The sequence below is a fragment of the Plectropomus leopardus genome, chromosome 18 (genome assembly GCF_026936395.1).
Source record: "Plectropomus leopardus strain MGB_pleo_1.0 chromosome 18, ASM2693639v1, whole genome shotgun sequence".
Classification (NCBI taxonomy): Eukaryota; Metazoa; Chordata; class Actinopteri; order Perciformes; family Serranidae; genus Plectropomus; species Plectropomus leopardus.
In genome coordinates, this window is record NC_142193.1 from 11,517,415 (window position 1) to 11,531,681 (window position 14,267).

At 40.9% G+C, this 14,267-nt stretch overlaps 1 protein-coding gene across 1 annotated transcript in view; it reads right to left on the bottom strand.

Annotated features, from left to right (window-relative positions):
* Positions 1-1,203: 1,203 nt before the first annotated feature.
* mrc2 (mannose receptor, C-type 2) overlaps positions 1,204-14,267 on the bottom strand; it is a 38,121-nt gene continuing 25,057 nt past the window's right edge. The window contains exons 12-29 of the mRNA XM_042504849.2: positions 12,361-12,578; positions 11,760-11,902; positions 11,508-11,604; positions 11,290-11,419; positions 11,019-11,051; positions 10,724-10,890; positions 10,290-10,458; positions 10,061-10,203; positions 8,843-8,951; positions 8,412-8,578; positions 8,215-8,323; positions 7,893-8,131; positions 7,615-7,777; positions 7,121-7,270; positions 6,099-6,212; positions 5,383-5,562; positions 5,110-5,133; positions 1,204-4,004 (exon numbers count right to left, since the gene is read on the bottom strand). Of these exons, the coding sequence (XP_042360783.2) occupies positions 3,784-4,004; positions 5,110-5,133; positions 5,383-5,562; positions 6,099-6,212; positions 7,121-7,270; positions 7,615-7,777; positions 7,893-8,131; positions 8,215-8,323; positions 8,412-8,578; positions 8,843-8,951; positions 10,061-10,203; positions 10,290-10,458; positions 10,724-10,890; positions 11,019-11,051; positions 11,290-11,419; positions 11,508-11,604; positions 11,760-11,902; positions 12,361-12,578 (2,576 nt within the window). The 3' untranslated portion in view covers positions 1,204-3,783. The remainder of the gene's footprint in view (positions 4,005-5,109; positions 5,134-5,382; positions 5,563-6,098; positions 6,213-7,120; positions 7,271-7,614; positions 7,778-7,892; positions 8,132-8,214; positions 8,324-8,411; positions 8,579-8,842; positions 8,952-10,060; positions 10,204-10,289; positions 10,459-10,723; positions 10,891-11,018; positions 11,052-11,289; positions 11,420-11,507; positions 11,605-11,759; positions 11,903-12,360; positions 12,579-14,267) is intronic.

Here is a 14,267-nt window from a genome sequence, read left to right on the forward strand (position 1 = left end):
AGTCCAGCTGGGGATGGAGGTGGTAGAGCATGACTTGTAGCTGCTACTCTCGTTTTCTTTTTTTAAGACTGCGATGCCACACAGAAAACATATTTCTGTAGACACTTGCAGGGTGAACTATTTTATTATTCAAGCATATATTTAGTTAATTAAATTATTGATTATTAACACATAGGCCTACATAAAGGGAAAAAATGATAAAGATGAGCCACATGTTCATTACAATTAAAATTCATCTTTGCTCTGACAACAATCACAACATCTTATCAGGTAACATCACACAGTTCTATAGATATGATTGCAATCACCAGGAAACAGAATTCTATTGATCACAAAAAACTGGTAGATATAATTAGATTGTGTACGTCTTTAGAGATTGTAGAAAACGCACAATGACCTGTTCATTGAGAGACAAATGGTCAAGCGAGAATACAACATGAGCAGGATGTGTGGCACACAGCAGGCAAGGTGTGCCCTCGTGTGGAAAAACATCAACATTGCAGTCCACATTTTACACATCACTTCCTTAATTAATTTCCCAGCTCACTGACTTATAAAACTCAGAAGAGGAAAAGCTTACCACTAAGTTACAAACAAATTGGATAGTGCTCTGTTTCTCTTTGTGACATTTCATGAGAAATTGTTCCACGAGTTAATATCGGCGACAGAGGTGTGGACTCGTGTCACATGACTTTGACCCGGAGTCAAACTCCAGTCACAAATTTGTTGACTTCAAACTCAAAAATTAAAAAAAGACTTCTAACTTGATTTGAGCCTAAATACCAGTGACTTATGACTTCACTTTTACTTGAGCCTTTTGACTTGAAAATACTTAAAACCTTCCATCAAGCCAATTGGGAAAAAGAAAGTTTTCCTATATGAGATAAACTGGGACTTGACTCAGAACTTGTCGGTCCTTACTTGAGACTTGACTCTGGATTTGTCAGTCTTGGATTGGGTTTTGAGTCAGACCTTGTCAATCTTGAATTGGAACTTGACCCAGAATATCTCTGTCTTGACTGGAACTTGATTCGGACCTTGTCAGTCTAGTCTTGGGACTTGTCAGTCTTGGCTTGAGTCTTGACTTGGGACTTGTCTAGCTTGACTTGGGACTTCATTGCAAAGACTTAAGACTTGTTCCTTGCAAAACAAGGACTTAGTCCCAGCTCTGAATTAAGCCACAGATAACCGCGAAAGCAGAAGTTTTGAGAACATAGACTTTATTTATTTCATATAAAAATGACACAAAAGCTTTCAAAACAAAAATAAAAGTTGAACAGGTGCTTCAGCTAATCTTCACAGGGACAAGAGCCGGCCTGCCTCACACACCATCTCACTGGGAAAAACACAGAGGGTCGTCACACCTTCACATCACCACCTCGATCAGCTCACATCTACTGCAGACAAAAACAAACCTGTACAGTAAAAACCACCAGCAGAGGCCGGGGTAAGCCCAGGACAAACCACTGCACCCTTTACACTCTTCCTTCCTCTCTTCCTACGTCCTGACTCCTCCTCACACTCCTCCTTTTTACCCCTTTTCTCCTCTGTCTATTTTTTTAAAACTTTTTTTCACTCTTCTTTCTGACCCTTCATGTCCCTGAGCCCTGCTTCTCTGATTGGTTCCAGACGTGCCACTGAGCTCTTCTTGCCGACTCAACATTCCACAGCTGGAGACTGCGCACACACACACACACACACACACACACACACACACACACACACACACACACACACACACACACTTCTTTTCTTACACCCTCTCCTCCTCCCTTCCCCCTCTATCTTAGTCCAACTCACGGAGCAAAAAAAGCTGTTTTTTTTCACAGCAGCTCTGTGAGACACCAAAAAGCCTCCGACTGAATCGGCTCCAAAGCATTCCTTGCGAGCAGAAAGACAGAAATGCACTCAGCAGTGAGAGCTGAGGGGAAAAAAGAAAAAAGAAAAAAATGCAGTCATTCTGCTATACAAATGCGAAATCCTTAAATGACGTAGAAAAAATGGGAAGGAGATTTTCTTTTAGGAAATTCACTTTTAAAACATTCTTTGGGTCTCGTATATACAACCGTGTCATTCACTTGAGGGATGTTTTCCTTTGTGGGGCAATGAGAGGTTCAAGTGTTGGCAATCATCCCATAAAAGAAAGTTTCCAAATGTCTGTACCAGCCACATTTCAGTCAAAACACATAATGAAACCTGCATCATTAAAAAGACAAATAGAGAAAAACTCTATGAACTCCATAGTGAACACCATAATAATATCAAATTGCAAACCCCTTTTTCATGGTGCATACAAAGAGAATTACTGCCCTTAAAAATTGCTGAATCAGCACCAGATGGTGACATGAAGAGCCAAAAAAACAAAAGTTTGCTTTGGCTTAAGGAGGATGACTGAAGGCAAGTGGATGACTAAGACTGAATAAGGTCAAGATAAAATCAGAAAGTGCCAAAATGTGCCCGGAGCCCTGGAAGCTGAAAGTCTGATCATTTGATGACAACCATCAGTCTTGCAGTACCAAAAAGAATATGTAGTTGCATTTAAGACCAGGGGCGTGGTCTCACAAAACACCTTACATTTTCTCCTTAAATATGACACTTAAGGCTTAATTTCTCCTGAGCTGAGAGACTTCTTCAAAGATGTTGCACAGAATCCCTTAAAATATTTCCATATTTGCACTTGTGCTTGTGTAAGGTCTTTTGTGCAACAGTTTAAGTAACCTTAAGGGGTTCCTTATGTACAATACCAAGAAAAGGAGAAAATCTTAAAAACTTAAGTGAACATTTAAGGACCCTTAAAGAGAAGACTTGAGGGTGTTTGATGCAACTGAATTTCTTTTAAGGAAACCTTAACTTGAAATTTAAGGTCAAACTTAATTTAAGGTGTTTTGTGCAACCTTGCTAAGTATAGCAACTCAGTTGAATGTGCACAGTTGTAGTGTACTGTCCTCAGACGGTCGCCACTAGTAACGGTCCCTGTCACCCTCCACATATTCACATTTGGACTTCTTCCTCCTCTGCTCGTCCGACAGCTGGTGCTGACGTGTCAGATCAGTGAGGAGGAGAGAGGCACACTCACAAAAACCACACATGCATCATCAGTAACAGTTCTCTGCAGCTGCACAGATCCTGACAAGTCAATGGGAAGGACATGAACGCAATGAAATTACAAAAAAACACCTCAAGTACAGGTAAATACTGTCATGGCAATACAGAAAAAAAATCAAAGTGAATTTGGTCCTGAAGAAGACTGTGACTGTGTATTTAGAGGACAGAGATGAATTGTTTTTGTTAAGAGTCGATCTGTGGTTTGTTTTGCTTTTTAAGTCTTTCGATCAAAATGGGAGCAATAAAGGAAATATACACCAAGCAAAACTTTACATTGGCACCAGGGAAGACAGCGAGGAGTCATTTCATAAAACAGATTTATGTTGAACTTTTCCGGCTGCGATAAAAACTAAATTCCCAGTAGATCCATTTATGTCCTTCATGAACACTTGTGGGGTAAAGCTGTACATGTGGAAGGATCTGATTTGCCTGGAGAGAAATTGCTTGAACTGTTAAGTCTTGGCAAAAGAGGATTGAGAAGTCGGGGATTCAATTTGAAATTAAACATCTGCTGCGCTCTACACAGCCCTTCAGCACTTTAAAAATCTTTTTTTTTCTTTTTGGTTTCAAAAGAGTCAACAACAATAAAAAATGTGTATCTGAGTCAGCGCATAGAAATCAACCTCTCCTGTGTCAGGTCGGGTCCAGTCCTGCGTTTGGGTGGTCCGAGGCGCTCTGCTACTCTGCCTGCTCGTTCAGCTCCATGTCCGACACCAGGATGTTCTTCTCAATCTGCTCTGCCAGGTTGGAGTTGGTTCGGCTGTAGCGGGCCCCTTCATAGGACCCCCGGGACCCAACAGTTCGCCGGCGGTACAAGTAGATCACACCGACAACCAGTGCCACCAGCACCAGGGCCGTCACCAGAACAACAATTACTATGGGCAGGTGGTCGCTTTCCACTAGGGAAATGGATGCCAGGATCAGTACAAATAATTCACTACAAGTTACAACACAGATATTTTATTAAAGGGACAGTTCACCCCCAAATCAACATTACGTATTTTAGCTCTTACCTGTAGTGCTATTTATCAATCTAAATTGTTCTGGTGTGAGTTGTCCAGTGTTGGAGATATCCACCATAGCGATGTCTGCCTCCTCTCCAATATAATGGAACTAGATGGACTCTGTTTCTGGTGCTCAAAGCACCAAAAAAATACATCTGAAAAACTCAACAGCAACCTGTCTATCCAGAAATCATGACCCGGTTACTCAAGATTATCCACAGATCTTGTTGGGGGCAGTTTTATGTCGGAACTATTTTCTCTCTACCAAACTTCAACTGCCAAACATATGGACAAGAGGCTCATGCTCGTGACAGTGAGAGATGTAAACATTAATGGCGTCCTCCTCTAGCTGAGCTGTAATGTTAGCTAGCTCAGTGGTGCTAAGTGAGCTAGCAGTAGATGCAAGCTTCTGGCAGCAGAAGCTTGCCTAGGGCGCCAAATGTGCATTATGATGTCACAAAGTACTCTGACCCTCAACCACCAAATTATAATCAGTTCATTCTTGAGTCCAAGTGGATGTTTTTCAAATCTAAAGAAACTTCCTTAAGGCCTTGTATTATATTTACAAGAATGAGATGGACCCAGGGTCACGGTGACCTTGACCTTTGAGCACATAATTCCAATCAGTTCACTGTTAAGCCTAAGCGAATGTTTGTGCCAAATTTGAAAAATTTCCCTCAAGACATTCTTTGTATCGTGTTCACAAGAATGAGACAGATGAGGTCACAGTAACCTTGACCTTTGACCTATGACGACCAAAATTAAACTTATTATTATTAATTTATTCGTGGGTCTTCAGTTTGAAGACATTCCCTCAAGGCATTCCTGAGATATTGCATTCACAAGAATGGGACGTACATACAGACGACCCAAAAACATACTGCCTCCGACCTCGGCTACCATCGTTGTAGTGGCATTAAAAAATATGTATTTTTGATTTGGGGGTGAACGGTTCTTTAAGTTTGAAGAGAATAAAATGGCAACAGATAAAAATACTTACATGTTACAGGCGAAGATTCAATAACTGCAAATGGAGGAAGGGACAGTTAGTAAAAATTGACTCTACTCATCCTCTACTTGATGATTTCTCAGGTTGTTTCACTGTGTCTTTAAACTTAGAAATATATATTATTCTATTGTTGTTTTATTATTTATTTTTGCTAACACTATAATCACTTGAAGGGTTTACACTTCTCTTTTGTATGTAAATCTCTTTGAACTGAGGTTCTGAGGATGATTTCCTTTTCGCTACAGTGGTCTTGTGTGTGCTTACTGCGAGGAAGTTTGCAGATGACTCCATGCGTGCGATTTCTGCAGGAGCCCGGCTTCCACAGACCACTGTTGCTCTGGATCCAGAAGCAGGAATTTGGAGACAGAACAGAGAAGGCAACATCATGCGCCTCCCAGTTGGTGTATGACATCTCTGTGTCCTCGCTCCACACTAGACCTCTACCTGCAGCAGGAGCACATGCACACACACACACTCAGAGGAGCTTCAAACACACTCAAGCAGAACCGTTTATTAATTTTATCTGAAGAAGAGCTAATTTGTCATGTCATGTTCTGTCCTACATTTCTGTTTAGTCATAGAGGTTTTAGATTCTGTTCCTCCCATTCGCTTACCGAGTGTATTTCAGGGTGTTTCACTCTAATTATCTAATTACACTAACAGATAATAAAGCAGCTTAAATGAATTAACTTTTCCAAGATAATGTACCTTGCTTTATCACATTTATTTGACACGAGGAGAGAAGAGAAGAGAAACAGTCTTAATTAGGTTTCCTTTACTTAAATTAATTCTTTCATGATTGTTAGATAAAAGAATTCATAATCAATCAGGTAAAACTTATTAAATAAGGAGTATTATCTGCAAGCAAAGTGAGATAATTTCACTACCATCAGCCTAAAATGAATAAACTTGGATTTTTTAAAATGAAAATCTGAAGGTTAATAAGTTTGCTGCAGTAGAGAGATGGAACGTTGCTGGACCTTTCACGCTGATGCCCAGCCAAGCTCCGTGCGCCTGCTCTGCATAGCTCTGGATGTGTTCCCATACAAATCCGTTCTCCGTTTCATCCAAGATAGAGAGAAGTTCAGCTCCCACTGGAAGAGAGAAAAAGAAAAAAATACAGACATAAGAGATGGAACAAAAAGAGAAATGGGAATTGATCGTGTTATGAGATTTAACAATGGTGCAGCCAGCTCAATGAAAAACACCTCTAAATTTAGAGATATTGATATATTTTGTCAATTATGTTTGCAGCAGAGAAGGTCAGAAGTGTTCCACTTAATTGACTTTCAGTTCAGTATCATAAGCTGGTCGGGTAGTAGGGATGCTTGATGTGGCAGAAATAATAACCAAGGTTGTTTTGGATAATATCAAAATATATAATTATTTAACATGGTTACTTTGTTGAACCATTTGTTGACATTTAAAATAACTTGTCTTTTTAACAGTGGATTTTGTTGAACTTTAAATATAATTCAACTAAAAAAAACATTAAAAAGCTAAATGTAACAAAAAGAGACAAATAAAAAAATATAAATCACACACACACAAATATTAAGTGTTTATTTATATATATATATATATATAATAATAATAATAATAATAATTATTATTATTATTATTATAAAGATTATAGGCATTACTGATATTAAACAATATTTACTATATGTAATGCTTTTTGCCAAATCACCTTCTAGTCATTTTTTAGAAATTTAGTCATTATGAGTGTCTGAAAAAGTTGCTAAATCTAACAAGTAAGTTGCCAAGTTTGCATCACTAAGCGCACATCTGTAAAGAAAACGGGTGCATTTGATTTCTAACACGAGATAAAATGAGAGCATCCTTGCAAAACACAATGTGGCACAATATTTTTATCTCAATTATCATGTTTTTCATCATGATTGGAAGCCAAAATTAGGATTAAAAATAAAAGTCATCCAGCCCTAATGGGCAGCATAACAAGAGAATGCTGGAAGTGTGAAAGGAACTTTGGAAACTCTACCTTTTTTACAGGATGTGCGTGCATCCTGCTGCAGTCGAAGACTTTGCAGGTTGAAGGCGTAACAGTGGTTTCTGAAAGGGACCCACGCCCACTCTCCCAGAGAGTGTGGGCACTGGCCGGGGTAGATCCATTCGTGAAGCACTGGCTCCTCTGGCATTTTTAAAAAAAGAAAAGAAAAACCATATTATTTACAATACTAAATGCTGACGTGTTTTCAGGGAAAATTGCTGATAAGGTTTTTTAGTCTTTTAGTGATTTGTTATGTGCATTTGTGCAACATGTTCATTAATATTTCTTAGGTTGACATCACAGACACGACAAAAAACAGAGTCTGCACATTAGACTATGTTCCCATAAGTATTTAATTAAATCACTATTCGAGCTTCATGTGTGGACTCGGTTTATTCGTCTCTTGCATGGCCTTTGTCTAACACCTAGCGTTTATTGTCTAGATGTGTGTAGTTTTGTGAACTTTTTATATTACACACACATACCCCCAATTTGACAGATAGCAGCCTCCATTTTAGCATCACAGGGAGTCACAGTCCACTGGCCAGTAGTGGTCATGTGACCACATCCTGCCGTCTGATGGGGCTCCCCATCTTTCCAGTTTGTATACGACACTTCTTCTTCACCCATCCAGGTGAAGCTCCGCCCCTTGATACATAAAAATATAAGTAATAATTCACTGCAATGTCCTCTTAGCTGGGAAAACACTCGTGTAACCCTGTTAATATTCTAATGAGATAACACTGTAAGTTAATAGGCTCACTCCATAATTGTAGAGACCGATCCAGGCCGGCCGGCGCAGGCTGTTGATCAGCAGTGTGAGGTACGCCTGCTGGTAGGGATCCCTCACTATGGCCAGAGTCCCATTCAGAGACTCACAGAGGTGCAGAGCGCCGGTCCAGTCCAAACGCTTCTCCAAAACCCGGTAAGTCACTCCACCCAGCTCCACAGGCTGCGACAGGGAGGCAGGGATAAGAGCTGGAGCCGGAGGGATGCCTGAGTCTAAAGAAACAACAAAGTCATTTGTTTGTGGGGCATATATTCTACACTTTTAAAGCAGACACTGTTATTATTCAATATCACACCTTGTTGCCTCTGACAGATGAAGCCATTACTTTCCATCTCACAGGCTCGGGAGGCCCACATGCCCGTGTCCTTCTGTGGGTTCCCGTGAATCATCGCCACACAGTTTCCCTGAGAGGTGACAGTAAAATCATCAGAGCAGGAACACATCGAGGACTAAACCATGACACGTGTGCTGACATGTAAGCGCTGTGGGTACCGGGGTCCTGTTGTGGTGTGGTCCGCTGTTGTCGAGTGGCTCCCCAGGGGCCCAGTTAGTGTAGCTGAGCAGGCCGGCTTTGGGCCACTGGAAATGACCTTTAGAGTCTGAGGTCAGACCCACCCAAAGGTCAATGCTGGCATTGTGAAGCAGGGTGGTGACAAAGGCTGTGAGAAGGAGACTCAATTGCATCAGTACTCATGTGTGCATTATTTTTATTGTCATAAAATAACCTATCATACTTTATCATATACATTGTCAGATCATACTTTTTTAAAATTTTATGACCATAACTTTAAATATTAAAATAATTATAACTAAAAAATAAGAAATCTTCACTTATATAGAGAGGTAAGTTCATAAACTTTAGTTGAGTCCACCTCTGCGTCCCTGCTGTTAACTGGATACTGGCTGTACTCTGCTGTAATTACCTTGCTCCAAATGAGTGGACACCACTGCCAGAACACCTCCCTGCGTTTCACATTTCAACTTGGATGCAGACCATGTGACTCGGGGTGACTGATCAAATACTCTGAAACACTACAGAAACACCAAATGTCAATGCACACATAAAAAAAAAGAGTGCTCAGGATAGAAGCTTGACTCCCTGTATGGTACACTTATTTTAAGCATTCTGGAAATCCTGCATCATGTTAACAACATAATAGTTGCATTATGCTGAACTCCCGGGGCCAGATCCATAAACAATGTGCACGCACAAAAACCATAAGTACGCCTTTTCCTTCACATAAACTGCTATTTATAATGTAAGAATGTGCGGTAAGAATGTGTCCACCTCACACATATTTTAGAGTAGGCGTACATATTGTTTTAGCCGGCAGAGTTGATGGTATGATAAAAAGGGGATCAATTATAAATTGAGAGATAGATAAAACATTTTTAGAGTGTTTTACCAATTTCGTTGATTGTGTTATGTTTGCAGGCTGCACAGACTTCTCTAAAATGTCAAACAAAGGCACTATTATAAGGTTCCTTTTAAATTATTTCAACGTGATGAATTTGATCATTACTTTTATTTACATTCATCTTCCTGTTAGTGATCTTTGAATTTTATTTTTCTTTTAGTTTTCAACAGGAGTGCTCTGAATAAGTCTTTGATCATCCTCCTGACATTTAATAATAATGATGATTGACATTTTACTGCAATAATGGGGTGCCGAAATGTGATGAATTAGTGGTACAGACATTGAAAATATTCACGGCCGTGTGTAATGACAGCTGCTCTGGCACAGTTGGAAAACCGGGTTGAAGCGACATAGTCAGTGAAATTACACTTTCTTCACTATATTTGTCAGTGACAGGTCTAATAAGTGGTGGAGCTGGCACAACTACGCAAACGGATGTTTAAGGCCATTTCTACATTTACTACATATACTTTCATGTTATAACAGACTTAATATTTCTCTTTATAATATGAAAACATCTTGTTATAATGTGAAAATAACTTGTATAAACATGTAAAGTGCTATAATAACCGAGATTTATGAAATAGAATCAGGCGTACGCACAGCTTTAGAAATTTGAACAGAAAGCACATGCATATTTCTGCCTTTGTATGTACACACAGTTTTCATCTTGAATCTACACACAGTTTTATACATCTGACCCCTGGTGTGTTGTAGCTCTACCTTATGTTGATAGGAGGACCATCCGTCTGGACAGCCTGCGGGTGGGTGTGGGGGTGATGGAGTTGGAGGAATGGTGCCTGTGACATTCACTCTCTTACAAATGTAGGGCAGGTCAGAGTGGCACTTCCGATCAGCCCACTCCGCTGTTTGGAAATAGAAAACACAATCTCATGTCTGTGTACTGCATTTGATTTAGCCTCTTGAGGTCTCTAACTTCTGCTGTTCTCACCTTTGCTGGCGGTCAGGTGGACACATTTTCGATCACGGCTGAGCGGGTGCGGCCTCCCAAGAGCCCAGGACACATAATTGAGCACAGAGTGGTCAGACCAGCGGAAGCGGCCATCATTTTCATAGGTGTGAAGCCCCAGCCACCAATTATCACCCTCCACCTTTATCATCTGAAAGTGAGAGAAAAACTGTGAAACGGCATGTCGAGGCCACACAAACGTTTAACCAGGCAGAGCTTGTCTGTAGAAAAGGCTGCCATTCAAAATACAGACACAATAATTACACAGATCACACAGGTTGGTACTTGTTAGGTATTTCTGATGGATTTGCCCTCATGAGTTGGACTGCCTGCTAAACCAAAAGTGATTAATTGCATTTTTGGATTTAATCAACTCACACAAACAATGATGAAATTATTGATAAATGGTGCACTACCTCACGTAAAGTCTTGGCCAGGAAAGCCTCCTCAGCAGCTGAGTGGACGGAGGCCAGCGAAGAATCAAACCAAGAGCAAATCCTCTGGGCCTGGTCCCAAGTGGTGCGATGGTCAAAAAATTTATACTCAGCCTCCTGGAAACCAATCCATTCCGGGGAAGTGGCGCCTGACAGATGAGGGATGAGAGGAGAAGGCAAGAAAGTCATGAGACATAATCGGAGGGTTTGAAATAAGCCCTTAGGAGATCAGTTCAGTATTCTGAGGGAAGTTCAAAGCTAAGAAAACAAGACTGACCTTCAGTGACATCTGGTTCCTTCTCAACAGTACCTAAACACACACACACACACACACACACACACACACACACACACACACACACACACACACGATAAAAGTGTATTCAAGCCATTCAAAATGTGATGAATGAAAAAGGGGAAGTAATCTTGAGAGACTTAAATCAGAGAGTGATGCTGTAGGTGGAAAGAGTGAAGACAAGATGTGCTACTGTACCAACACAGTGTAGGGCTTTCTAAATGGGCCCAAAAAAGGTTGAGTGTTGTAGTACCTCTGGGGATCTTGCAGATCCAATCTAACTCTGAGTCACAGTGCATGGCCAGCCAGGTCATCGTGCCCAAGTCTGCTGCAGCACATTGCCGGATGTTGTAGTAGTAGCGGCCAAAGTTCTGGTACGTGAACTGAGAGAAAAAAAACAAATTTTGCTTTCAGCATTTTTTTTAAATGCAGCATCTGTACACAGTTAGTCTTCACAGTAACTTTACTCACAGCCAGTCCATCACTCCACTTCCAGCTGCCATTATCCATCGGGTTCCTGCGGTTCAGTCCAATCCAGAACCAGTGCTGCTCATGTTCCTCTGACTCCCTGTGGGCAACATCATCATCATCATCATCATCATCATTGTTGTCATCATCGCCATCGTCCTCGCCCTCCTCCTTATCATCATAATCATCATCATGTTCCTCATCCTCATCTTTGTCATGTTACATCTCATGTCACCTGGTCAGATGCACACCCACCCGAAGGCCTCATGGAGGACCTGCAGAACAAACTGCTCCTCTTCAGGGCTGGTGATACTCAGCAGGTTGGCTCCGTGACTCCGGCAGGACAGGTGAGCCTGCAGCCAGCTCAGCTTCTGCTCCAGATGTGAGGAATGAAACACCTGCACACAGGGGATAAAGGTGTGACTACAGTAAAAATGCAATTAGTATTAAGAATAATCTATGAAAATGGATATTTTCATATGTATGCAGAATCTTGAGGCAACAGGACAAAATTTTGGTATTGGAAGAATTCTGGTTTCCATTTGTAGTAGTAGTTGTTGAGTAGCATCGACCAATCACGTTTGAATGAGCTTTTCTTGCCTGTAGGGAAACAGCCCGTGTGGAGAGCAAAAGAGATGAAACACATTGGCCGAAATGCAATCTCAAAACCCAGCGCCTATTGTCTGATGAGGATTACGCTCTGCATTAGCTATTTTCTAATTTATCTGTATTCAAATGGAGAAACTGAAAAAAATCTACATCTACAACCTGATGCTTTCACACTTAAATGAGAAAAGGTTAAGGCCACAGTGTGAGTGAAACCAGCAGAGTAGCAAAGGTGTAAGACTGGCTGAACCTTGTAACAGTAGCGCAGGTTGCTGTTGCTCTTCCAGCCGTTGGGACAGGCACCACTGAGGCTCGGGGTGGGCTGAGGGACGGGGGGCTCGGGGCTCAGAGACGTGTCCTGGTTGTGACGGCAGATGAATTTCGCCTTGGATGACGCACACTCCCTCACCTCCCACAGACCTGTTGCGAATCCCGTCGCCATGGAAACGCAGCCGCCACTGACTTTGACTGAAATAGATACAGGGTGAAATGTAGGTGAGCGGAGAGAGAAAGAGGAAGACGCTACACTGATGAAATGTGTGGAAATAGAGGGATGATGCAGAGGGGGGGAAATGTGCGGAAAATGCGATTATACACGTTTTTATTAGACAATTATAAGTGTTGGATGCTGCATTAAACTTTTATCAAAACAGGGGCAACGTTAACTGCAAACAGGGACTAGAAGTGTGCTAACTGTCAACAATTTAACTTTATTTGCAAAAACCAAGAGATTTTGTTATCAAAGGTATCATCTCATGTAAAACCAACAATGTGATGCTCTTAAGCCCCTGTGGACGTGTTTACAGAGGCAAAACTTCCAAACCCCTCAAAAAAAGGTCTTAGAACACAAAAGTACCAACAAAAACCAAAAGAGCTGCGTGGCTAACCTCTTCTGTCTAATGAACCACACTGTTGTCTCTCTCAGCAGTTACACTGTGAGCAGAAATGTCTGACTCCCACGGAGAGGAGGGGAGACATCAACACCCTTCTCTTAGACGTCTGAATCTACACTCTAAACACTGTGTCACCCAAGGGCCTCAATGAGAAGAATGACATTTGCTCCTTTTTGTGACTCCTTAAAGCCAGTACTTGTCAGTTTGATTCTCTGTGAATTACTTGTCATCTGTCTATAAGCCAGACAATGGTCAGGGACATCCTAGTGAGTGTCTTCCTCTAAGAGAAACAAAAATAAGCATCATTCTACGGTTGTTAATCTGAGGTCCAAAGAAAAGCACTGCAGTTATGTGGCCCTTTGAGTGAACACTAAAGTTTATATTTTTATTCACTTTTGACTGAAGGAGTCGATGATCGAACCCACAACCCTCCAATTAGTGGACAACCTGCAAGCCACAGCCACCACCAAATAGCTGCCAATTAGTTTTGTAATCGATCAATTTATGGTTTCAGCTGTACTTGTAAATTTTCAGGTGGTTTGTGAGCAACATCTTAATTTGCAAAGCAACTAGTAACTAATGTCTTCAAGGACTTGTAGTGAAGTAAAAAGGACAATATTTCCCTCTGAAATGTAGCAGAGTAGAAGTAGAAAGTGGCGTGAGATCAAAATACTCAAATGACGTAAAAGAACCTAAAATGTGTACTTAAATACAGTGATTGAGTAAATGCCACCACTTACAATCACAGGCTTTGGAGCCTTAAAGAGATCAAATAGTGGTGTTGGGATTCAACTGTAATGTGTCGTTCTGCTACTACTGGGTCACAGATGCAACCTTGGGTGTTGAATTTATGAATATCATGTGAATAAATTACATGTTTGCACTGGAGATGTTATTATGTGACAAAAATCTACAGATAAAGTAAAAAAATGTCAGAGAGGTCCTTTAACCAGCCAAGTCCACAAGAGCAACAAAAAAAGTTGAGCTATAATCTGTGCTAAGGTCAGACGGTTCATATCTTTGGATCGATCTCTAAAGCCATAAGACTCACCCACAACTGTTTTTTGTTTTTTTGTATGTCGCAATGTCTGGTTTAGAAATTATGGAGAATCCAAAATCCATAATGGCCTGAATTTCTCAAGGAGTATTCTATCTTGTTTGCTCCCACATTCCTGTGGTTACCACAAGTTGGAGGACAAAACACGGTTTACATTTTCCTAAACAAACTGGTCTAATTCTGATGCATTAAATTTAAATCAAAACA